A 27,723-nucleotide genomic window follows, 5' to 3' on the forward strand; every position below is an offset into this window, starting at 1 on the left:
TGTCCAATTGCCTACTATAATCTTTATTTAGAAGTATAATTAAAATTTTAAAATCAAAATGTGCAAACTCCTGTACTTCCCTTCTTCCAACTGTATCTTTCCACCTCTTAGTCAATGGCAACTTCATTGTTCCAGTTGCTCAGGCAAAAAACCTTGGAATCATACTTAACTTTCTCTTTCTCTCTCTCTCATAGAACACATCCAAAATCTCTGTATTTTCAAAGGATACACAGTTTTCACTAAGAGAAACTAGGGGAACTTGGAGAGAGAGTAATTCCAAAGTGTGATCAGGGAACAAAAGGAATGTGGAACATCTAATGGGGCAAGAACGCTAAGAAGCCATCAAAGACTAAAGGTCTGGGAAGAACAACAGAGCATCCTGAAGAGGTTCCTACTGGCCAGAGATGGAACAATTTAAACTTTATAATGAAAAGAAAACTGAAATTGACTGAAATAGATTCAATATATAAAAATCCGTTAGTTCTAGTATTACTCAATGAAAGAGAGATCAAAATTAAATACTAACTTGTAAACACTGGTTATAGCTAAACCACCATTTTTTTTACTCTGAACATTTTTAATTAAAGGGAGAAAATTAAGCATTTTCCTCCCTTTCTCAAAGAACTGTTTTCTATGAAGTCAAAAAAAAATAGTCCTAGTTAAGGAGATAAAGCTCTTCATTAGAGGAGAATTCTGTTTAATAAATGTGGAAGAATTAAAATTTAGAAATTAATTTTTCACTCCTAATTAAATAACTGAATCAGGCAAGAATCATAAATACATCTTTAAATGATAAGATGGAAGGTTGATAAGAACTTGGATATTTCGGGAATGTCAAACTATCACCTCACAGATTATCTGCTTGTTATAACAAGGGGAAAAACCAGCTTTACAATGAAGGATCATGCTGCCACCAGCGCTAAACTTACCGATTGATTTTAAGATCACTGAAACTGTGACAACCAGGTATTGTACACTTCCTGAGGTGAGGTATGTTGATCTAGGCAGTAACACCTGTAAAGTATCCCTGCCAAAAATGTTGACTGTGAATGTTCAAGCCCTTAGATCTTATCTGTAATTAATTTATAAGGAAGTAGGAGATGATGGAGTAAAAAATAAAATGACACCAATAAGCAGCAGACAAATTCAGAATACGGGACCTCCTGCAGGACAGCTCACCTGGTTGCTTCAATGAGTCTATGGCATAAGGGGGAAAAGGAAGAACAAGTCTCAAGCAATAGAAGTAAAAGCAAAAATAAACAAATGACACCTAATTAAACTTAAAAGCTTTTGCACAGCAAACGGAACCATGAGCAAAACAAAATGACAACCTAGGAAATGGGAGAAAATATTTGCAAAGGATGAGACTGAACAGGGTTTAATCTCCAGAATATATAAACAGATCATACAACTTAAAAACAAACAACCCAATCCAAAAATGGGCAGAAGACCTTAACAAGCAATTCTCCAGTGAAGACATACGAATGGCCAATAGGCACGTGAAAAAATGCTCAATATCGCTGTCAGAGAAATGCAAATCAAAACTATGATGAGGTATCACCTCACACCAGTTAGAATGGCCATCATTCAAAAGTCCACAAATGACAAATGCTGGAGAGGCTGTGGAGAAAAGGGAACCCTCCTACACTGCTGGTGGGAATGCAGTTTGGCGCAGCTGTTATGGAGAACAGTATGGAGATTCCTCCAAAAACTAAAAATAGACTTACCATATGATCTAGTAGTCCCACTCCTGGGGATATATCCAGAGGGAACCTTAATTCAAAAAGACACCAGCACCCCAATCTTTGTAGCAGCACTATTTACAGTAGCCAAGACATGGAAACAACCTAAATGTCCAGCGATGGATGACTGGATAAAGAAGCTATGGTACATTTATACAATGGAATACTACTCAGCCATAAAAATAACAAAACAATGCCATTTGCAGCAACATGGGTTAACCTGGAAAATGTCATTCTAAGTGAAGTAAGCCAGAAGGAGAAAGAAAATACCACATGATGTCGCTAATATGTGAAGTCTAAAAAAAAAAAAAAATAAACTTACTTACAAAACAGAAACAGACTCACATAGAAAACAGACATGGTTACTGGGGGAAAGGGAGTGGGAAAGTATAAATTGGGAGTTTGAGATTTGCAGATACTAATTATATATATATATACACACACACACATATATATATAATAAGTTTATACTGTATAGCACAGGGAACTATGTTACAGTAACCTATGAAGAATATGAGAATGAATGTATGTATATTCCTATGTGACTGAAGTATATTGTGCTGTACACCAGAAACTGACACATTGTAAACTGACTGTACTTCAATAAAAATATATTTTAAAAAAAGATTGAGACACAAGTCAAAAATATATGAACTTCTTACTTGTATCCTGATTCAAACTATAAAGAAAAAGAATCAGAGGATGAGTTGAAAATATATGTAGTATTATATATTAAGGATTTGTTAATTTTACTTAACTGAGATGATATAATAAAATGTACTTATTGGAGAAATATGCTAAAGTATTTTGGAATGGAATATAATGCTTTTTGTGATTAAGATACTTCAGAAATAAAAGAACAAATGCATAAATAAGAGATGTAGCAAAGTGGTAAAAATTAACTAAATTGAATAGGTGTGTGGAGGTTCATCATACCATCCAGAACTTTTGTGTAGCTCGGTTCACTTCTCACTACCTCTGATGCAAGCATCCTGATCAAGGCCACCATCCTGTTTCACATGAATTTTGTATGGACACTTAACAAGTCTTCCTGTATCCATCCTTGTCCTGTTTCCATCTATTCTCATTTAACATTCTTAACACAGAAGCAAGAGTAATGCTTTTAAAACATTTTCTCTCTATTTAAAATCCTCCTCATCTCTCACAGAGAAAAACCAAAGTCTTTCTAATGGCCTATGGCTGTCGGTTAATGGCCTCTGGTCCCTCATTAACTCTCTGGTTCCCTGTTACCTCTTTGACTTCCCTTCCAGTCTCCACCTTGCTCATTACTCTGGAGCCAGGCTGGCCTCTTTGTTGTTCTTGGAATACACTAGGTCATTCTTGACGCAGGGCTTCTGGCCAGCTTCTGCCTGTACCTGGAAAGGTAATTCTCTTGTACATCTGCCTGGGTAGCCATTTCATTACCTTCAAGGATTTGCTCAAATAATCACCTACTCAATGAAGGCTATACTGACCACCTCTCACAGACTGGATGTATGTGTCCCTCTAAAATCTAATACAGTGTGACTGTATTTGGAGCAAAGAAGCAATTATGTTACATGAAATAATAAGGGTTGGGCCCTAATCCTATAGAACTGTTGTCAACAGATGACTGGATAAAGAAGCTGTGGTATATTTATACAGTAGAATACTACTCAGCCATAAAAAAGAATAAAATAATGCCATTTGCAGCAACATGGATAGACCTGGAGATCATCATTCTAAGTGAAGTAAGTCAAAGAAAAAGAAAAATACCATATGCTATCACTCATATGTAGAATCTGAAAAAAGATGACACTAATGAACTTATCTACAAAACAGAAAGACTTGCAGACATAGTAAACAATCTTACGGTTATGGGGGGAAGGGGTAGGAACGGATAAATTGGGAGTTTGAAATTTGCAAATATTAACTAGTATATATAAGATGGATAAACACCAAGTTTCTTCGGTATAGCACAGGGAACTATATTCAGTATCTTAGAGTAACCTATAATGACTAAAGAATATGAAAACAAACATATGTTTGTATACATATGACTGAAACATACTCTACACCAGAAATTGACACGTTGTAAACCGACTATACTTCAAGAAGCTAGTTCTCTCCTCCCTGTGCACACTGAGGAAGGGCCACCTGAGGACACAGCGAGAAGGCGACCTTCTGCAAGCCAGAGGAGAGCCCTCGCCACATACTGAATTGGCTGGAACCTTATCTTGGACTTTTGTAAGAAAATTAATTTCTATTAAGTCACTCAGTCTACGATACTTTGTTATAGCAGCTCAAGCAGATTAAGACATCACCCTACTGAAGACTGAAAGCTACAGCTCCCTTACTTCCCGCCTTCCCCCTTCTACATCCTCTGTACTCTGGTCTACTTTTTCTTCACTCCATAGCCCTTATTACCTGGTAACATATAGTTCATGTATTTATTGTCTTATAATTTGTTATCTGCCCCAAATGTAAGCTCCCTGAGGATAGGAGTCTTTGTTTTATTCAAAACTGTATTCCAAGTTGTGAGAACAGTACTAGGCACATAGTAAATACCCAATAAATATTCTAAATTTACTAATAAATAAAAATACTAATTTTGAAATAGACATTAACATTTTCAGGTTGAAGATCAGATATTAAGCCGAATAAGAACATACAAGTTATTAATCATTTGTTTTTGATACAATTAATTACAACCAATTTTAAGTTATATGATTTAAAATTTTACCTTAGGAAATATCAAAAGTCAAGTGACAAAATAAAATAGGTTAACTGTCTGTGAAATATGCAGGGATTAATGCTTCATCTTCTCCCCAGGATTGGTGCTTATGAAATGTTAAATGATATGAAAGAGTCCCTGTGGCTATTCTGCTTGGTAGATTTTAATGAATTCTGAATCTGAAACACTTATCAGAGTTTCATGGTCATCTGGACTCTCCCGCTAAATTTAGAAGATTCTAAAGGAGCATGTAGCTTACAAAATATTTTAGATACACCTATGAATGGTCTGCTTTACGAATTTCACATGCTGACTCTTAATTGGATATTCCTGGGAAAAGAAACATGAAGATGACTAAAGAATCGTATTTGTCAGGTAGTACTGAGCCACTGGACCTCGGAGGCCGGTGGGAAAAAAATAATTTCGTAGACGATAAAAAATTTTCAGATTAGATTACCATTTCAAAGCACTAGCCAAGGGAAGTGAGGAGATGACATGTAATGTATTAATAAACAATAGGTAATCCTTTGGGCACATGTATTATGTGGAACTATGAGGAAAGGACAAAATGTACCGTGACAGTCCAGTACAAATGCTGATTCACTGCTGTGCGTGGACTCAGAGCATGACCAGGACAGCGTGAAGTCACTCCTCTAAATCCTCTCATAGAAAACAGAACTCTTTCACTTGAAAATATAAACTTGATTCTTTTTGTAATAATCACGAGTCGTTTCCTGACTAGCCTTAGAATCCTATGGAAGGTCAAATTATGTTTTATCTGCATAACAGAATGTACTACCGTAAGCAGATTATAGTTACAAGGCACCACCTAATTTTTCCTAAGTATTATCCTTTGATTAAAATCATTATTTAAACTCAGCATCTAGATCTGCTTTTTTAAGCCAGTTTTATATCTCTAAGAAGAAACAAACTGAGTAAGTTATAAAGCTCGCAGGACAACATTTAGCTTTCGATGTGAGTACATAGTACACGAACCGTCCTCTTAGTATTATCAATCTTAAAAGAAAACAAGTTCTTATAACAGAAGTTAAGTATAAAAAGTTCTTCTCTTTGAGGCCAGTATTACCATCCAGCATATTCAAATACTGTACTAAAAGTCATTCAGTTTCATAATTCAAGAAATGTAAAATACCCTGAAATAAATGTTATTGTCACATCAGATTGGCAGTATATTAGAAGCAGATAATAAACAGTGGCTTCCAAGATGGAGAGAAAAGTCACACTTACTCATAAAAAAACAAAAACCAAAAAGGCATTGCCTCTTTTTGTGTAAAAATAAAGCATGCTCGTGTATGAATGTTAGCCTCAAAAAGGCTAAGGTGAGAAGGTGAAAAGAGAACAGCTAGAAATAACTTGCAATGTCGAGAAGAGAAAATGGTCCAGCAGGGACAGAAGGTCTGTGGGAACAGAGCAATCAGCAATAGTAATGAAACTGGAAGGTACTTGGGTACGTGGTGACTTCCAGCAATGCGGGACAGTGCCTCCGCGCACAGCACTGACTCGAGTCAGCCTGTCAGGGTCAGAAAGCTCGTGCTGCCACCTCCCAGCTCTGTAACCTTGGGCAAGTTACTTAACGACCCAGCTTCAGAGTTCGTACTGATAATTTGGGGATACCCGTAAATGGGAAATCACATGATAGGGTTGTAGTGAAAAATACATGAGGTTATATAGAGAAACACCCATAATGGGCTTGGCACATAAATAATGTTTCATATCCTTATTAATAACATTTCATATTCATTAATCTATCCATTTGTCTGATTTAATCTCCCAGTTAGCTTATGAAGTAGGTATTATTATTCTCGTTTTGGAAATAAGATTGCAGAAGTTAATTTGTTAAGTAACTAACCCAAGGTTATGAACATTCCATATAAGCCCAAACTGCCTGAAAAATGCAGGTTTGACTGTGAAGTTTATGAGGTTCATCGTCACATTACCACTGCCTCATTAGCGTCATAAAACTTTCCCCTGCTCCTCTGGTATCGTGGAGGCAAGTGATCCTTCTCCTGCAAACAATACATGGTGACTCCCTATTTCTGCCCTAAGTGAGCATATTGGAACTTTTCCTTGTTAGCACAGTAATTAAATGAGAAGTGTGATGACAGAAGAAAACAATCACAGAGTGCCTTTGCCGTGGGGTTTAAGGTTTCATCCTGTTCAGCTTTAATGAAGCCCTGTGAGGTGCAGAAAGGAGTGTCTGGTTTTCAAATCACAGGAATCCTCTCTAATTAAACCTTGCAATCAAAACATTGCCTACAAGCCGCTTCCCTAAACGGATGTGCCTGAGGAGGATTTTTGAAAAGCATCTACGAAGGATTCTTGTGAATTTTGTTAACAAAAATCTGAATGCTCAATCCTGAGTGAAAACAAAAATCAAGTTGTAGTTCTTTCAGATTAAAATGACAGCACATGTCACTTCCTGTTATTCCTACAGGCCATAAAGATTTTTCTATGTGCAGACTCTCCTTCCACCTTATTCATCCTTATTCAGCAAAGCCCCATCTAGCCCCTTTGCACTTCGCTTGTTAGCCTTTTTCACTAAACTTTAACCTCTTAGTTCATCAGTTATTCTTTTGCCCCTAATTTGAACATCCAAATAATATCTCCGACAGAACCACTAACAAAACGCTCTTAGAAGAACATGCTGTGGGGGAGGGTATAGCTCAGTGGCAGAGCGCATGCTTAGCATGCACAAGACGCTCAGTTCAGTCCCCAGTACTTCCATTAATAAACCAACCAACATAATTACCTCCCTCCCCCCACCCCCCAAAAAATTTAAAAAAATAAGTTCATGCCATTTGCTAACTTAGAAACACAGCCTTGCAAAGGCTTTTAAATCCTGAAGATTCTATTGATAGGCAACTCGACTTGAAGCTCATCGCCTGTGGTCTGCTAAGTACCAGTGAATGAACGTACATCCAGTGGTGGGTTGGTGACCTACATGGGGCCTGGACTTCTTTTCTTTTACTGAAGTCTGAGATACACACATAAGTGCTGGGCAAGCTTGTTAGAAATGTTAGGAGCCACTAGCTTGATGCCAGTGCTATCATATATCCCGATACATGACATCTGAGAAAAAGAAGACTCAAACATCCTTTGTAATCTTACGATGACACCAGGGGTATCACATCAGTGCATTTTTCTGTTTCCTTGCCCCCATTCTCACTGCGTGACATCATTCTTGCATTGACCACTGCCCTCTGTAGAAATGGTCAACTTCATTTCCTTTTTAAAGCATTTCTACTGTCTTCCTCAGCATGTTCTTTTTCCAAAAACTCTACGGCTCCCTGGTCTTTTATTAATGCCAGTCATAGACCAGAGCCATTTCTGAAGGGTGTCTTTTGGTGCTAAACCCACCAGAGTGAATCTGATGTCCACAGAACCACAATATCCAATATCCAGCTGAAAAACTGTGAGGACAGAAACTGATGGTGTTACATCCATTAACCAGCAACATGACTGGAAATCAAGGAATTCTGTTCCAGTGGTTACTCCATGTTCCACATATGAACATTTCATTTCACCACAACTCAGGGTTGTATTCTTATTTCCTCCAATCCTGCCTGGCACTGTTTTACTAGTTACCAATGACTATCCATGTAGCCGAATTCCACGCCAATCCAAAGTAAGCATTACAGAGCAAAAGCCTATTACAAAGCTGCTGTCTATCAGGAGAGAGCCCACGGAAAACCACTCTAAGGAGGAGCCTGAAAGGCTATCCTGTGTCACTGGTCTACATATGACATGAACCCTGAAAAACTTAATCACAGATACACAGGACCCTTCCTTGTCGCTAGCCCTTACCAACCCGGCGGCCTCCCACCCACTGTGTGCAGTCTGAGTTTCACCGATCCCTCCTACTCTAACTCCGGCGGGACCCAGCGCTCTGCCCTTCATTCCACATCTCACACCCCCCTCGTCTCCTGCTGTGCCCAGGGCACCCGAACATCAGCACCTGGGTGATTAGGGCGGGAGTGGTTCTGATTCCAAAACTGGACCCAGAGAACTGATGGTGTATTTCTTCTACCTTCTAGAATTACTGAATGTATTCCACAAATTTGGCCGTGAGTGGAAGGAAGGAAAAAGACTGTCGCTGAGGAACACCTTGAGACCACCTATTGCCAAAGTGCTGGATGAGGCCCATCCTTGGCCAGAGGGAAGCCTTTTGGCAGAATCTGAGGAATCAGGTTCCGTATACTACGGTTCCTGCTGCCTGGCTCTCCCTCTTCCTTCATTCCTATTACCCTAGAATTGTCAACTTTGCATTTCAGATCATTGGTTGAACTTACTGTCCCCATATCAACAATCTGTATGGAACCAGCAAGCTCTGAGAGGACTAGCACACAACAGACAGTACAGCAGGGGCATCTCTTCTCGCTCTGCTTCCACGAAGTGTCACCTCCCTGAGCCACATGAGCCATCCACTTGTTCTACGTCTCTCATCTTCCATCGGTAAACCCATGGGGATCACCGTTTAGCTGCGGTAATACATAGTTTCTGAACGCTGGAACCTAAAGGAAATTATGTTGATGCCATCAAAACATTTACCTCACAGTGGTGGGGTCAGAGTGTGATAAACTTACCTACCAAATGAAGAAACGCTCGACGTTTAAAAACCGTAAGTCTAGTCAGCCAATTTAAAATGATTGAATTATTGGGTAAAATTAAAGCGATGATTTTATGGAATTAAGCAGATGGCCAACAAAATTTGTGTTTTTCCTCTGTAAACAACTATGTAGCTAACCATGTGCCCCTTCTTTATTTCTTCAAGATCCAAAGTTTCCTTAACTAAGTGGAGGCAGCAGAAGCTGGCTTTTTATAAAGCCAACGATCCACAACCAAATTAGAATTTCTCACTGGAAATGGTGGAACAATCCATCTTCTTCCAGCCACAGCTCAGTAAAATCTACTGCATTTATGATATACTCTGATCTGAACAACACATAAAGTTCCACACTCCCGAAGCTTGATACAGAGGAAACAAAGGTGTGATGTACTCACAGAAATCCTAGGAAAGTAATTTCTCCCTAAAGAAGTATATTTTTTAAATCTTTGATTATAACATATCCAAAAAGAAGCTATTAAACATTTAAAATTTTATGAACTATAAAATATTAATATCTTTACCTATATTGTTTTATTTAAATCTTTCAAGGCAGATGCTATCATCACCATTTTCCAAATAAGAAAACTGAGGTTTATAGAAATTAAATTATTTTTTCAAGTGGCAGCGCCAAGATTGGAATCCAGGTCTCAATCCTGTACTTGTGGGGTAATGGTTATGAAATGTGTCCTGGAATCCTGGCAGAGCCACTTAGTCACTGAATCTGGGCCTTGGTTTCCTCATCTATAAAGTGGAACTAACATTAGCACCTACCAAAGCTTCTGAACCTCAGCACCCCTGACTATGGGTTAGATGAGTCTTTGCTGGAGGGGCTGTCCTATGTGCTGGAGGACACACAGCATCACCCTGGCCTCGCTGCCCACCGGATGCCAGAAGCTTGAATGCCCCCCCTCCCCCAGTTGTGACAACCAAAAATGACTCCACACATTGCTAGATGTCCCCTGGCGGGTAAAATCACTCGGTGAAAACCAGTGACCTAAATTAAAGGATGAGTGTGAAGACTCCATCAGCTAATACATACAAAGAGCCCTAGAGTGTCTGGCGCAGAATATTTAGTATTATTTAAGATGATGGTAAAGAGGAAGGAAGAAGAGGAAGAGAGGGGGGTGGGGGAGGAGGAGGAAGAAGAAACATACCTGCATCTGACTGAATTGTATTTGTGTCTTATTCAGGCCTGATGGGGTGGCTGTAATTGAAAAACTCATGAAAGAGTTGATCAGAAAGAATAAAACTAAGACTGGTAAGCCTCTGGTTTTTAGGATTATTTCAGGAAGAATCTCCATAATCCTTTTTCTCTTGTATTAAGTAAAAATGTTTTACATACAAGATTACATATTAAACAGAGTAATAAATACTTGCCTAGTATAGTGTTAGTACACAGCAGCCTAGAACAAATATCATGTTGAAATCTATGTCGAGATCTGAATAGATGGAACATCCAACACTTAAAAGAATATTCAAATACTGTTTTCTCCTTAGTCGAGATAATTAACCTTGAAATGTATTTATACTTGAGAACATTCAGTGACGGATTAATACATTTACTAACGAATGTTACAGTAGTGATTAGCATGTTGAGATTATAATGAAATAAAACTACGAAGTATGTCTTACCTAAAGTCTTAACAGGATCAGAGTAATCAGAGTCAGTAAATTGTCCCATGATATTTGTGGCTCTAAATTTAAATCTATAAAAAAACAAAAACCAAAAAACTTGTATACCATATGACTTTTTTTCCTATGAATACTATTAACAAATAGCTATAAAAAACATACATTTTTGTTCAAGAGAAAATGAATTTACAAAGTGTAAGCTTGGAAATCCAGATGAATAAATAATATCCTTACGTGAGATGAATAATTATCCTGGTCATGGACCTCTTACACTTCAGAGTGACTCAAAATTTGAGCAGACTCGTGAAACAGTCAGCAGGTTAATCAGATGCAGTAGGTCACCTCCCTCACGGATTTGTTTGGCTGACACGACTTAGTATCTGCACAGGCACACTTTATAAAGCGTAACTGTTATACCTCACCCACCTCTGAAAATACCAGTAAGCCAGATTTGGAATGGTCATATAAAACTTCCTTGTTCACGTGTAAACGAATGAAGAACAGTATTTCTTAATTCTGTGTGTGCACATCTGTATTTTTACTTTCTATGCTTTCATGACATATGAAATAGAAAATGGATGCAGAAGAAAAATCAATCTTAAAAAGCCCTGGATGATTCTAACACCACAGAGACAACTGAAGTTTACCTTATTTAAAAACTAGATTAAAATATAAAATCTATCTACATTAGTAAATTGCAGTGCATAATTTAATGTCTACTATTCTCAAATTCTTAGGTTTTTATGGATTATGTGAGGAGTGTTTTGGAAAAGTAGGCAAAATAAACAATTCTTGAATAAATATTAAACTTTGTTATATATAATTTCATAACTCATTGTATGATGATTAATTTCAGGCCATAACTTAGTAACCAAAGTAACTTTATGTAATAACATGATAGAGCATTCTTTTTTCAAATGCCTAACTCCTCTAACTTTTATATTAACTTGTCCTAGGATGTTTATAAATAATTTAATAGTGCTTTAACTAGCCAACAGAAATGAAACTAGCTTTTTCAAATTTAATAGTAAAAATTAAGTAAATATTTAAAAATGATAGTCAAAAATAATATAGTAGTTAATTCACTAGGAGAAAACCAATTTATCAAAGCATTTGATAAAGTTAAAATATCAGCATTTGTTTTTATATTACATAATTATAGTCTACAAAATGCCAAATATTAAATTGAACTGTAAAGATGTCAATCATTCATTCAGACGTTTGATAACATAAAGAGCAGGAAATGGTTGCTCTGATTCAGACGTTTGATAACAAAGAGCAGGAAATGGTTGCTCTGACTGAGGCAAACTGAAGCCATCATTAACCAAAAGACTAGGGTAGTATTTCTAAAAACCTGTAAATTAGCGTGCATGGCAGGATGAGTGAAAAACAAAATATTACACATTAGTCACATGGTCCTTTACAGAAAGAATTAAATTCTCCTATGTTCTCCAGTTACACATTTTTCATATTACCCTTATGTCACTTACCATATCAAATCATAATTACTTTTAAACTTGCCTACTTCCCCTAGGACTGTATGTTTATCAAATATAAAGACAATGACTTGATCTTTGTCATGGATGAGGGCACGATATATTATGGATGCCCAGTGCTTACTGGAAAGACAAAAGGTTGGGTAGATGGATGGATGAAAGATGTCAACTAGCATGCTAACATGATACAAAACAGGCATAAACTATACTTACAAGTATTGCTTTTTCGGTTTCAGAGGTCCATTGCAAATTTTGTCTTCATTGCCAGGAATCATACATGCATTATCAGCACCTATGATGTAAATTTCTTCATTGCCACTAAACTTTGCCTTTCCTTCTGTACATGGGGGGTTAGGAAAGCCTTCATTTGTAAAATATGGCCTCGGTTTATTAAAATACGCATCATACCACTTTGTTACATTTCCATCATGCTGAGCTATTTTCAGAAAAAAAAATAATGATTACAAGTAATATACAAATGTATTTTCTCATTTATAAAGGGTGTTTCTATAATCGCATGAGGAAAACCTGGATACAACATCTGTCACTCTAGGAACCACCAGAGATGAGTAAGCTGATCCCCCTGACTAGGCATGGAATCCCATCCCGCCCATCACACAAGCATCTATGGGCATTGCTGTGAAGAAGGACTTCTCATGAAGAGAAAGAACATCCCTCAGTCAAGGGTAACGCTCATTCACACCTCAAAGAAGTTATCAAGACTCCATCCTGCCAAAGTCAAAACCATCTTACCAGCATATGGAATAAATAAATCACCTATTTTAACCACACTTCTTATTTTGGTAAAATTTTTTTTTAAGTCTACTTATTTATTTTTGGAGGAGATGCCAGGGATTGAACCCAGAACTTCGTGCATGCTAAGCATGTGCTCTACTGCTTGAGCTATACCCTCCCCCTCCTTACTTTGGTAAAATATTTTAGGCATAAATTAATGATAATATTAATAATCTACTAAGCTCAAGAGCTGTGTAATAATTGGGAGTAAACCGTATAGTACTAATTTTGAGTGGAAACGTCCTTAGCATTCAGCAGTTCGCCCTCTGCAGTGTGACAGGACAAGGCTGGCGTGTGACGGTACCTCCTGCTTCTGCCACAAGCACTTGCACAGTTTTGATCGGCCCATGATCGTCACTGTAGTAACATATTGGCATTCTGATTGTAATTGTGGTTGAGGTCACAAGCAGTTTTCCTGTGGCATCGTAAATAGGGGTTGGTTTGGTTTTTGGTCGAGCTGGAGCTATAAGCAAAGAAGAAATATCACAACAATTCATTTTTGGTTTCTGCAGAGAAGAAAAAATCATTTAAAGTCTCATTTCATGCAGGTAATTTACAGATAAAGTGATGACAAACACAAATAACAAATGAAATAGATTTTTGTTTGGATACAGCAGATATTTAGCAATTATTATCTCCTAATGGTATAATTATATATTTGACACTTGCCTGAGATAATGGGGCCCAGGTGTGATTTTTCAGGCGTCTGACTCCTCTTCACATATTAACGAAATTCAGCCTATATATGTGCACTTCCTCATGTAATCTCCATGAATGCATTAAATCATACTAATACTTTAGTGGGGTGTTTTCTTTCACTTCCTTTAGCTGGTTTACCAATTTCTATTCTAGTCAACTCTGACCCCTCAGTTACCCATGCCCAACACCCGGATGGGATCCTCCCATATTTTTCTCTACATTCACATAATCACATAAAAAAACACAAAATCATGTCTAATGGATTCTTCTCACTGTTTGATATGTTTAATGGGGCTATAGTAAGTATTAAAATTACCCCACATACTGTTTTTCTCACTTAAATACGACTTGTGTAAACCTTTCGAAATTACCAAGTACAGGGCGAACTCATTTTTCTTAATCAGGGTGTTGTATGTCACAGTACAACAGCATCGTATTACAGCCATCCATTTAGTGATAGGAATTCACTTTTCCTTCAGGTTTTGAACATTTGTTTCACTTATCAGTCTTACACATTTAGCCTTATTTACTAATCCTTTTGTTTCTGTGGAGTAGATACCCAAGAGTAGAATTTATGGAGCAAAAGATACACACTTTTTTTTATATTGAAGTACAGTCGATTTACAATGTTGTGTTAATTTCTAGTGCACAGCAAAGTTTTCCAGTTATATATGTATAACTGGAAATATATATATATATATGTGTGTGTGTGTGTGTATATATATATATATATATATATATGTATACATTCCTTTTTTTCATTATCGGGTGTATGTATATTGAGTACTAGTGGCAGTGGTGGGATCCTAGATAAATTAATTTTTTCCCAGTAATAATGCATGATTTAGTGACATGGAGTGACACTGAATTAATAGTTGTCTCATTAAATTTGCATTTGACAGATAATATGAAGTTGGACAGTAATGTCCAATGCCAGATTCCTCTAACTGGAAACATCTTCTTGAGGACTCCCCAGTGGTCCCTCTCAAAGTTTCTCAGAACTCCTTGAAAACCTGAGGCTCTTCCTACCAAATCCTTTCTTCCTTCCTTCTCCCCATTCACATGTGTCAGACCTGTGATCTATGACCCTGCCACCTACTCCTGCTCCCTGGCCCTTATTATTCACAGAAATTTTCCCCAGTAAACTTCCTACACATCCAGTATCATCACAACCTTTACATCTCAGAGGAGTGAGCTAAAGGATCATGTCAAAAAGATTTGGTTCAAATCTTATTTCCCTCTTTTGGCTCTAAGACCATTTTCTCATCTATAAAATGGAAATGATACTGCCAGTGTTATGGCATTGCTGGTAGGTTTTAAAAAAAGATTTTATAAATCTGAGAATTGAAGTTTGATTAAGCAACTTACTGATGCTCAAACAGCTGGTGTATATAGCCTAAAGATAAAATGAAACAAGTGCAGATTCCACAGATACTGATTTGGGGGATAATCATATGCATTGGTGGTAAAAATGTGGATTTTCATGGCACTTTTAGAAATTATTCTGGCAATATCTATTAAAGCTAAGTGCTCACTTTGGCAGCATATATACTAACACTGGAATGATACAGAGAAGATTAGCATGGCCCCTGTGCAAGGATGACACACAAATTCATGAAGCATTCCAGATTTTTTTTGCAGATACTAACTATACAAAACAGATAAACAACAAGCTCCTACTGTATAGCACAGGGAACTGTGTTCAATGCCTCTGACTTTCAAGATAAATCAAGATCAGTCAAGAAATCTAAAGTTAGTCACAGTCTAGTCATGGGTAATTTTAAAAGTGCATTTTCTTTTCAATTAAATTTTTAAAACAAAATACAATTATAAAATTTGTCTCAGAAAAGCTTAAATTTAGTGGAAAAGAAATGTAAGATAAATAGTAACGGGCATTCTCCTTAATAAGCATACATTATTACTTAATGATTACTTAATGTATGCTTATTACATGCAGATGCATCTTTTAAAAGCTTGACTACATCCTTAACTCTAATACAGAATACAAATTATAATTACTCTTTAAGACAACATCATTTCATACAGTATGGAGATTCCTCAAAAAACTAAAAATAGACTTACCATATGACCCAGCAATCCCACTCCTGGCCATATATTCAGAGGGAACTCTAATGCAAAAAGATACCTGCACCCCAGTGTTCAAAGCAGCACTATATACAATAGCCAAAACGTGGAAACAACCTAAATGTCCATCGACAGATGACTGGATAAAGAAGTTGTGGTATATATTTATACAATGGGGTACTACTCAGCCATAAAAAGAATAAAATAATGCCATTTGCAGCAACATGGATGGACCTAGAGATCATCATTCTAAGTGAAGTAATCCAGAAAGAGAAAGAAAAATACCATTTGATACCACTCATATGTGGAATCTGAAAAAAAGAGGACCCTAACTCATCTACAAAACAGAAACAGATTCACAGACATAGTAAACAATCTTACGGTTCCAGGGGGAAAGAGAGTGGGAAGGGATAAATTTGGAAGTTTGAGATTTGCAAATGTCAGCACTATATATAAAAATAGATTTAAAAAACCAAATTTCTTCTGTATAGCACAGGGAACTATATTTAATACCTTGTAATAACCTTTAATGAAAAAGAATATGAAAATGAATGTATATGCATGACTGGGACATTGTGCTGTACACCAGAAGTTCACACACTGTAACTGACTGTATTTCAATAATTAAAAAAAAGTTAAGACCGCAGCTTTCATGGCAAAGGCTGTATGTACCTTTAATATCCATGGTTATTCTCATCTGAACATTTGGCCCTGCACCAGCACTATTGATTGCATAAACCTGAAAAACAAACAAAAAATCTTACTACTATTTTCAAATTATTGCATTTGTGTTTATATAACTGATTATGATTATGTATAATTTTAAAATGATTTAACTTTTAAAAACAATTCATATAGCTTGTTAATTATATTTTCTTACACTCATTTAAATGAATAGAATATATGGAGGAAGAGCATTAGCAATAAAGTAGTTCTTCCAACCGATATCATGGTATTAAGTCCTGAGAACAAAGGCTGAGTGATCTAAACAGCCCTATCAAAGAGACCAGGAAAGGATATGGCTTCAATTTGAACCCGTAGGAGGAAAGAGCAGGAAAGCTCCAGTGTCCACATCTCTCTTCATCTACCCTAACATCTGTTCCTTCTCTCTGTAGCTAGGTAACTCTGGCTTCCTTTAAATCCATATTCAAGACCCTCTTTTTTCCTTCTCTGAGATGAAACCCTACTCCTCAGCCTCCCAGTTTTCCTGTATTAAATCATCCCTCTGAAAGTTGGCCCCTATGCCCTTCTTCACCCCTGCTCCAAAGTCTCTGACGCTACACCCTGCAAAATGCAGCATATACACATAAAGCATTTCTGTTTGTATCTGCAGAGGGTGGGTGATTTACACAAATGTGAATCCTTTCAATTAACTTGGGGCCTAGGAAGCTGCAGACACAGACTCTTCTTTTATTCACTTTATCTTGCTGTATAAAGATTATATTCTTGGCCAATTTCATTGTACTTGGTAAACCCAATTCAGAATATATCTTTATTAGAATTAACCAATTTGTTTCATACATCGGTGGCCAACCCTCCACCCTGTGGATACTTTGGAAGTGTTCTGATTGATTTAAAATGATAATAATATACGTGATGTGGTAGAGTAAATAAACCAAGCCCATAACATGTAGTTTAAAAACATCTAAAGGAAATATTTATTGGCATATGTAAATTTCTAAAAGGAAGTATTCAAAATGAAAAGTCATGTTAGGAAGTACATAATTATTTTTATTTCTTTACCACCTAACACTTAAATGAGATGGTGGGCAGTGCTTCTCAGGGAGCAGTGAGCAAAGAAGTCACCTGCAAACCCTGTTAAGCAAAGATCTAGGTTTTGATCCAGTAGGCTGGGACAGGTGCGAAAGCTATGCATTTCTAATAAACTCTCAGATGTTGAGGACACTGTACTTTGCAAACAATCAGGAGATTTATTTAGTTTTCTTTAAATTATGATTTTGTTATAGTTTATTTCCTGTTTTCCTTCTTTTGTTTGCAAGAGCCAGAACTGTTACAACACTATACCTGCCATATCTATTAATATTCCGTATAGAAGCTCCTGTTCCTATTACTCATCTTTCAGATAAGGAAACTGAGGCACAGATTTGAGGAAACTGCCCAGACAGAAAGTAGCAAAGCCAGGATTTGAACCTAGGTCAGTTCATTCTCTCAACCCCTACCTTCTCTCTAACAGATCTTTCACAGTGGTGGTCCATTTAATGGTAGCAAGAATCCTCGCAAGGTCAGATTATGTGATAAGATATAAAGTAAGTGAGGAAAAGAACACAAATTGTTAATGATAATGTTCTGGTATAACTGTAAAGAGTTAGTAGGAAGATTAGTTCTTAAGCTACTTGAATATTTAGGGTGAATTCTGTGTCGTTTAAAAGATGATTTTCTGAATTACATAATTCTATCTGAACACTCCAAGACATGTTACAAAAATAGTGAAAGGATGAAACAAATTGTATGGGTGTGTGTATCTTGTGTATGTATATGAACTCACATACATATTTATTTTACAAAATGGATAATTTTATAATGAAGATACAAAATTGTGTTAGCTTTTAGTAGTAGCTGTGTGAAATACATGGGAAATTTGAATCATATAAGTAGTTATTTCTGCCCTTTGCCTTTGAAATTTGGTTTTCCATTTGTAATCACATTGAAACAGTTTTCCTTTAAGCAGAACTCTGTCTTTATAGAACGCTGCTCTTTAATTTTTACCATGGATTTTCTTTCTACTTCATTTTATTTTTGGACTTCTCACATAATTGTGCAAACATTTTTTGTTATTTACATATTTTCACAGGACATACTGTATTATAACAGGAAATCCAAAGTTTTGTTTCTCAAAATCTATTTTCAGTTTGCATGTCTTAAATGAGCCCACAAAAAGATTAGAAAAATAGAGTGAGTACCTAAGCTGTGGTGTTTTGAATGCTGTGTGCGTAAATAAACTCTGTAAAATAGAGGAATAATTAAAAGCTATGGATACTTACACTAATGTTGTATGTCTGTCCACCTTTTAGTCCTTCCAACACTGCAATGACAGATGTGTCAGTTTTCTGGATGATGCTGAGGTTGTGAATCTGGACAGCAGTAGGATCATCTTCTCGGTAAACCAAAGCTTGATAGACTTGGATATTTCCATTGGGTTGAGAAGGAGGAAGAAACGTTAACTGAAATTTTGTAACTTCATCTGGTATCTTCTGAAATGTCATGTTGTTAGGTGCATCCTTAGGGACTGAAATGAAGTATTTAGCAGTTAAAAAATTTTAATTTGTATTCATTTTGATCTTCATATAAAACTTACTTGCATCTAATTTCTGTTTATAAAGAGTATTACACAGACTATTTAAACCACATACATCATGAAAACAAGCAAAACATCTGATGCCTTGTAGAATCACTGATAACTACAGGTTCACAGAAACCATTAACAGTGATCCAACTTATTTGCTTATGTATTTAGTTTTTTATATGTAGTTATTTTTATACAAAATGCATTTCTATGACACTCTGAACTTAAAAAAGTAATGTAGACTCACAGGAAGTTGCCAAAATCATACATACAGTCCCCTGTAACTTTCCCCCAGCTTTCCCCAGTGGTGACATCTCATATAACTGTGGTTTAATATCAAACCTGGAAACAGATATTGGTACAATAATGTTAACTTAACTGTAGACCTTATTCAGATTTCACCATTTTTCATGCTTTCTTGTATGTGCGTGTGGTTCTGTGCAATTTAATCCCATGTATGTAGAGTCCTATAACCATCAGCAGAAACAAGATATAAAACTACTCCATCACCATAAATAAACCTTCTCTTGCTCTCCCTTTGTATTTGCCTCTTCACAACACTAATCATTCTCCATCCCCATGGTTTTGTCATTTGAGAAAGACCATAGCACAATGACCTTGAGGTCCACCAGGGTTGGAGTATATACATCAATAGTTCATTCTATTTTGATTGCTAAGTAGTGTTCTGTCTTATGGATGTACTAGAGTTTGTTTAATCCTATAGAAATATTTGGGTTGTTTCCAGTTATTCTGTTGTTATTTTTATTGCTAATAAATCTGTTATCATTCATACACAGATATTTGCATAAAACAGTTTTCAGTTCTCTGTGGCTGTTGCACAAGAGTGTAATTGCTGGATTGTGTGGTAAATGCATGTTCAGTTTTATAAAAGATTACCAAACTATTTTTCCACTGTGGCTATACACTTTTAAATGTCCATTAGCAATGTATGAGAGATCCAGTCTTTCTGCATCTTTTCCAGCATTTGGTATTATAACTATTTTTAAAATTATTATTTTATCTGTTCTATAGATGTATAGCGATATCCTGTTGTGATTTAATTTGCATTTTCCCAATAGCTAATGGTGTTGAAAACCTATGTTATCATGAGTTTGTCAGTCACATTTCCTCTTTGGTGAAGTGCCTGTTCATGTTCTTTGTTAATTTTCTAATTGCATTCTTTTCAAGTATTAAATTTTAAGTTTTTTTATATATTCTAGATATTCCAGTTTATTTTTGATAAAAAGTTACCTTAACATATAACTAGCTACATATCAATAAATTATTAGAAAAATGATAGACATGAGGATAAAATTATTTTAAAAATATAAGAGCTGGTTCTTGTTGTGCTACATAATTTGGGTTCTTTAAATAAATGACTAGTTGAATGAATATATCTATTTTGATCACATTGAAATGGATATATTCTTCCTTCATGAAAAGGCTGTTAATAGTTGGCTGTCAATTGGTAAGAATATCTGAATATCTTACCAATTCTAGAGATAGTGCCCTGTGGCAAGCGAAAAATAAGTAAATAACTGAGGGGAAAAAAAAGAGAGAAAAGCAGATAAACATGTTATTGTGCCAAATCAAAGTGAAAAAATGCATACCGGAATAAAGGTTAAATTGGTTCAACACACATTTTCACAACATTTGCTGTTATACATTTTTACGATGCATAAGAAATATATATATTTTTTATTTTTGTAAGAGATGTTTCTCCAAAATTAGAATCAGCTTTGAAGTTGATCACGTGTAAGAATTTTTGGAATGCTAGGAAGAACTTCCTATCTTCCAAATATCTTTGGTTTTACACAAAATATTCTACTGTTAGAGGTTCAGTAAAAAATTTTGAAACTATGATATCCTTGGAAGAGGCAGCACATTAAGATTTGCAGTCAGCACTTCATGGTATGAATGTGAATAAATTCAGCAGCATCGTTCCTCACAGACAGAACGAAGGAGCGGTGCAAAAAGTGTAATAGAAAAACAGGTGCCTGGAATATACATGGCCACAGAATGGAAACAAATGGAATTTTAGGGTGCTGAGGATAAGATGTACCTTTCCACTGAGAACCTTAAGTTTATAGACAATTGAGTACACAGCGTAATGAAAAGACTAGCTAGAAAATATTCTTACCTCCTATACTTACCTAACAGATAGCAACAAATAAACTATAGCAGCACATCCCTTCATGTGCTCTTTCCAAAGATATACCTGGTGGCCAATACCATCAGGAATCTGAAGGAGGACCGGGCAAGCGAGCTCTGAGGAGGTGACTTTCCACATTAAATCCTATCGCTTACAACCTTATTATTCGTTCAGACCCTGCTCATAGGAACTTGAGGAAATCTGTATGGATTGTGACATTTATCAAAAAGATCATATAATAAAACATGTCACTCAACTAAGTGAAGAAAACGGATATGGTAAACAGCCTGGGTTCTAACCATACCACCCTGAACGTGCCCGATCTCATCTGAATTCTAGAGTTTTAATAATAGAGTATTATTACTTTAATGTGCCTTTAAACCATGGGACAGAAATAATTAAAATGGAATATTTGGTGAATTGGAAACATTAACTATGAGGCAAGGTAAGTCAACTTCTGAAATATCTAGTGTTTAAAAAAGTGCAAAAAAGGACCATTGGGTACCTTATTATAAACTACTTCTGAATTTACAAGTATTGATTCTTCTACATAATTCCACTTTGCCTCACTTTTGTCAATCACCGTAAGTCACTGAATTTCATATTTACGTACTTTAAAAGTTTCTCATAACACATACGCTTTTTAGGGTAGGGTATGAGAAACTGTAAGAAAGACACCTAACTCAATCAGTTTTTAGCAATGACGAAAGATACGCCTTACCTGATTCTAAAGTAGTAACCACCACTTCAGCACTGGACTTTCCTTCTGCATATGCAGCGCTGATATTTCCAGTGAATGCAGTGATCACCACAGAATACCTTGTGAATATCCTTAAATCTTTAATTTCTATGGTTTTATTTTCTTCATTTGACTTGATTAAGGAAATATTAAATTCATCGCTATCTACCTACAGGAAAAAATAGCTAACAATGAAAGGAAGCAGCACTTGAGATACAAATCACTAAAACATGATACTAGAAAGCTACACGTGGTATATTTTTGGAGCCAATATTTAAAATTTCTTTTTTTTACAGTCAGATGGTCCTGGGAAATCTAAAGTGCTACTTTAACAGTTTACTAATTAGCAGTTATTTCAACAATTGAAAGTAAAAGAAAATTAACCAATCATAATCAGTCAGAGCAAACAAAACTCATCTCTGCAGTCAATGAAAACTACTCCAATGTTTTATGGAACAAAGAATATAGGGGGTTTTTTTTAATTGAAGTATAGTCAGTGTACAATTTCTGGTGTACAGCATAATGTTTCAGTCAAACATATATATATATATATTCCTTTTCATATTCTTTTTCATTTTAGGTTACTACAAGAAACTGAATATAGTTCCCTGACCATACAAAAGAAACTTGTTGTTTATCTATTTTAGTAGTAGTTAATATCTGCACATCTTGTACTTCCAATTTATCCCTTTGCACCCAGTAACCATAAGTTTGTTTATTATGTCTGCGAGTCTGTTGCTGTTGTGTAGATAAAAAAGAATAAAATAATGCCATTTGCAGCAACATGGATGGACTTGGAGATCATCATTCTAAGTGAAGTAAGCCAAAAAGAGAAAGAAAAATACCATATGATATCACTTGTATGTGGAATCTAAAAAAAGAAAAAAGAAGATATTAATGAACTTATCTACAAAGAATATAGGTTTTGGTACCCAATCATCAAGGGTTCAAATCCCAACTTGATCACTTAATAACTCCTGTAGCATTTGATAGGTCATTTATTCTCTCTGTGTTTTACATTCTGTGTATGTAAGATTGAGGTGATAAGATCTATTTAATAGCAATTTGATGAGATTTTAAAAAAACAGATCTAAAGTAGCTAGCACAGAAATTTGAATTTTTTTTACCATGACCCACAAAAATAAAATATATTTTGCAACATAATTCAGGATATTCTTTATAACTAAAAACCACTTTTCAGAAATACAACTTTCTGAAATACAATTTGATATTTCCTGCTCTTTTTTTTTAAATCTTACTCCAATTCATTTAAAAAATGCTGGCCATGACTGAAGTTTGAAAAACTGATCTAGCACCATGCATGGAAATAAATAAGGAATCATTAATCAATGTATATGTCATAATTATTAAATGTACACAAGTGAGCATCCTTAGGTGTATTAAATATAGTAATATAATGTATTAAAACACAGTCTGTCTTTGAGAGACAGTGTGGCCTATTCACTGTAGGGATTAAACATAACTAAAGTTTCTAGCACTTAATAGAAAGGCTTTTCCTGAGATGAACAACAGAAAATTCAAAATCTTATTATGCCTGCTTCTCTCAGGTACCTAACTTGAAACACTTAAAAACAACTTGGCTACACTGTCCTCACTATCAAGTTCATTTTCAACTTGACACTCTCTCATAATTCTGAAACAATTTTTTGTTGCTGTTCAATATGTTCTTCAAATGTTCTAAGAGCTTTTTTTAAACAACAACAACAACAAAAAAGATGTTGCTATGAGAATACAGCAAAAGGCTGATAAATGATATCAGCCTTGCAAAAAATCAAACAGAGCAAACCATGAACCATCGTAAGACAGCACAGTGGAGAGAGATGTTCCCCTTTTCAAGGTGGCAGAGAAACAATTAAGCAAAGAAATCCAATTAATCAGGTGTATGGATCTCCTGGGAGAAAGTGTGTGTATATTTCACCCATTGTCAACATCTAAATATCACATACAAATCTGGCTTTTTAAATTGCCCCTAAGACTAGGCTTATCTTCATGCTTGGTAACAGTTATCTAGAGATGAATGACAGGTAACTCATTTAAGGGGACACAGATGTCCAGTTCATCACTGCCCCACCCAGTTAGCTTCATTTTGACTGCTCTTTTATGTTACTCGCCTGACTACTACAGCTATTTCAACTCTGATTCTGGCTACCAGTTGGACAACTTCATCAGTGAGTGCCTAAGTTAACGCCACCATGCGATTCATAGTACCATTTCTTCCCTCGTCAACCCCCAGCCCCCAAAGTGCGCATTGGGTGCAAAGAGTTAAGAGAAACACTTCCATCCTCGAGATAGCTCTGTGACACAACAGAACTCTTTACACAACCCCAAGGTCACTGTGCCTGACCTCATAAAGTAAAACTAAATTTTCCAATGCCTTCCATTGAAAAATGGATAATGAATAGCAAATAGTAAAATATGAAATAAACAAGTTTATACTGTAAAGCACAGGGAACTATATTCAGTATCTTGTAGTAACCTATAATGGAAAAGAATATGAAAATGAATATATGTATGTATATGTAGGACTGAAATATTATGCTGCACACCAGAAATTGACACATTGTAAACTGACTATACTTCAAAAAGTAAAAAATAAAATACGAAATAATGTGCATGTGATCTACTATATCTTAAAAAGTATATTGTAAAATCCAAAAAGAATGCTGAGTCCTCAAATACAACACGTGCAAAATTTCACTTTCTTTCTTCACTAAGCCTGTTACCTTTCTTGTCGTCAACCATTATTTATCCACTTACCCAGGACTGAAATCTTGGACCTTTATGACCCATCATTCCCCTTCAATCAATTCCAGATTTCTTTGCTCATATTATATTTGATCATCTATTATTATAATTATGAAATGTCTCCCTTTTTTTCCTGAAGTGCCATTGCTTTCCAGTGGCCTCTTATGTAAATGTTTATATCCCCAGGATACTGTCCTCAGGTTAGTTCTTACAGAAGAGTTTCTTACTCTACATGTTCCATAGCTAATCTCATCTACTCACATTATTTCATCTATCATCTAAATGCCAACACTTCCCAAATCTGGAAATATGAATTTCCTCTCCTGAGCAACAGATCCATATACAATACTGCTAATGTAGTATCTTAACCTGGAGGACACCCAGGCATCTTCAACTCAGAGCATCTAGTACCAAGTTCATTCCTCTCCCCTACAAATCTGTTCCTCCTTGCAATTTTCCAAATCATGAATCTTAAATTCACCCTTGATTATTCCTTTCACTCACTAACCACATTTTTTTCCACCAAATCCTGTCCATTTAAATTATTTTTCATTCTGTTTCTCTCACTCCATTTCCTCTGTCCCTATCTTTCTTCTTTCTTTAGTCTTACAGTTTCCTGTCTCCTTACTTGGCAGTCCCAGGACTGCTCTAAAACTATCCTCTACAATGGAACCACACTGCTCCTGTAAAATAGAAATCTGTATCCTACTACTGCTTTAATTCCACAGTTGGCACCCACTGCCTTTACCCCGAAACCTACCTCCTGATCCATCCTTCATCCTTCAGTCTTCTCCTCCTGAATGCTTTACAGAGGATTCCTGAACTACTTGCTTTACTTTGAATGAAGCTACCTTTTCACATTTCTAGTACCATCTACTTTTCACGTTCTGCTTCAGTTATTTTCAAGATTAAGACTTAATGTTATCTATTTGGAAGGTATTTCTCCTAATGCTTTCTCCCTTCTCCTTTTGTATTGAGTTCTTTTTTTTTCCAACTGTATTTTAAACCAATATATCAGTACCAATTTAACCTCTTGTTTATATACATCATCTATACCCTGAGGATAAATATAATAATAACCATGATAATATTTTATTTACATTTATTAACACTTGGTACGTGTCAGGCAATGTTTTAAGTTCTTTATGCACGTTTACTAACTTAGTCCTCAGAAACATCTCCGTCCCCGGGGTAGTGTTATCAACCTTTATTTTACAGGTTAACCCAGAAGGTTAAGTAAGTTGCCTAAGGTCTAACAGAGTTGAGATTAAAATTCAAAGTCTGGTTCTGAAACCTATGTTCTTAACTACGCTCGATACTGCCTTTTGCAAATGCCTTACCGATTTGACGTCTATCAGATAGAAGGTGGGCCCAGTAATGACAGCAGGTTCACTCCAGCTGATGTTGATGCTAAAAGGTGATGTTGCTACTACATACACATTTTCAGGAGGGCCGTCTGGAGCTATGCAAATAGAAAAAAATCAATTACTTTGCTACATGTAAGCTAGCATTTGCCACAGTACAATGATAGAAAAGACCATAAAAAGATAATCATAATGAATTAATTATACATTAATTTATAGTTCACAGCATGCCAAAAGGCATTTGCAAATCAAAAGATGTAATTTCTTTCAAAATAATTACTATACATAAAGAACTTCCACATGAGAAATTAATGATTTTTAAACTCAAAATAACATTTTGAAAAAGAAACCATTACTATTGCTAAAGTAAATCTTTTTAAACAAATAAATATTTTTATTTTTAAAAAGTTAGACTAACAACGTTGTTTTAAGAAAACTTGCAGACACATATTTGCCTACAGAAAAGTGAAACTGGTTCAGGTGAATTATATTTAAAATTTATTGTCTTACAAATGTAAATTGGCTTGGTTTTGATTTCCCTGAGGTGGTAGCACAGGAAATAAATTATACAACTGATCTGATTATTACAAATGTAAATATTTCCTGAATTCATTAAGATTCCAAAAAAAATTGTTTAATTTGTCTTACTTTTATTATTGTTGTCTTTTCATCAAGAGTACAAAATAAGAGTCAATATTTTAGGGAACCAAGTGCTGAAAACCCTTGTTTAAATTTCAATTTGTGAAGCTACCAGGAATTAGAACAGTTTTCAGTATGTTAAGAAGGATTGAGTCACAATTAATTCGACACAGACATTGACCTAGAAACACTTAGGTCACACCTCTCTGTCCTAGTGTGGCCCTTTGTCAATTCCAGGGACATTAAATATTAGGAGATTAGTATTTCCCAGTATTTCTGATTTTTAAATCCACATGAACAAATATTACTAAACAATATTATTCCATAGATCCCAAGAAGGTGTAAAGAAGATACAATATTCCTTTTCTCAAATCATTTATAAGAGCAGTAAGTTGTGTGATCTGGGTCAAACAACAAAACTGCGGGACCTCAGTTTCCTCCTTGTGCGCACATTTCACAGTTAAAAAGAATTACAAACACATAATGTGTGAAAGTGGCCGGTTAGCTTAGTGTTTGGCCCGTTTTTTGTCAATTAATGCAAACTATTACAATAAAGGGCAAAGTAAAGATAAGAACTAATTGGAAACATAAATAATCTATCATGACAAGGCAGAGGATGAAGTGGTGGGTCTGGGTGGGCGGGGAGTCAAGGTAAAGTTGCAGAGAGGAGATGGAGACTGAAGAGGCTTTGAAACATGAGAAGGATTTCAATAATCAGAAGGCTGGCTTGGGGGCACTTCTTTGCTAAGAGGGTTATACACAAAGCCACAAAGACATAAACAACAGGGTCCGCCGACAGACAGAATTTTATTTCTGCAGAATGGCTTTCCATGGTAATCTTACGTTTATTATTTTATACACTCGACACTATTACTCGAGGAAGGGGTCCACACACTTTACCAAACTGTCAGAGGAATCCATGGTACAAAAAAAAATATTCAGAATCCCTAAATTCAAGGAACAGAGACAT

At 35.8% G+C, this 27,723-nt stretch overlaps 1 protein-coding gene, 1 long non-coding RNA gene and 1 other non-coding gene across 4 annotated transcripts in view; 2 read left to right on the forward strand and 1 right to left on the reverse strand.

Annotated features, from left to right (window-relative positions):
* The window catches only part of LOC116282690 (uncharacterized), a 131,822-nt gene extending 118,821 nt beyond the window's left edge, over positions 1-13,001 (forward strand). For both annotated transcript variants that reach the window (XR_012078596.1, XR_012078597.1), the window contains 3 exons: positions 8,511-9,094; positions 10,273-10,340; positions 12,711-13,001. This is a non-coding gene — a long non-coding RNA (uncharacterized lncRNA). The remainder of the gene's footprint in view (positions 1-8,510; positions 9,095-10,272; positions 10,341-12,710) is intronic.
* PTPRQ (protein tyrosine phosphatase receptor type Q) overlaps positions 1-27,723 on the reverse strand; it is a 186,399-nt gene that overhangs the window by 41,245 nt on the left and 117,431 nt on the right. The window contains exons 29-35 of the mRNA XM_072973348.1: positions 26,091-26,212; positions 21,967-22,153; positions 18,792-19,036; positions 16,462-16,528; positions 13,310-13,468; positions 12,424-12,646; positions 10,715-10,788 (exon numbers count right to left, since the gene is read on the reverse strand). Of these exons, the coding sequence (XP_072829449.1) occupies positions 10,715-10,788; positions 12,424-12,646; positions 13,310-13,468; positions 16,462-16,528; positions 18,792-19,036; positions 21,967-22,153; positions 26,091-26,212 (1,077 nt within the window). The remainder of the gene's footprint in view (positions 1-10,714; positions 10,789-12,423; positions 12,647-13,309; positions 13,469-16,461; positions 16,529-18,791; positions 19,037-21,966; positions 22,154-26,090; positions 26,213-27,723) is intronic.
* Positions 15,232-15,338, forward strand: LOC116282719 (U6 spliceosomal RNA). The gene has a single exon (XR_004192301.1). It is a non-coding gene; the product is annotated as a U6 spliceosomal RNA (small nuclear RNA).

This window comes from Vicugna pacos, chromosome 12 (assembly GCF_048564905.1).
Source record: "Vicugna pacos chromosome 12, VicPac4, whole genome shotgun sequence".
Lineage (NCBI taxonomy): Eukaryota > Metazoa > Chordata > Mammalia > Artiodactyla > Camelidae > Vicugna > Vicugna pacos.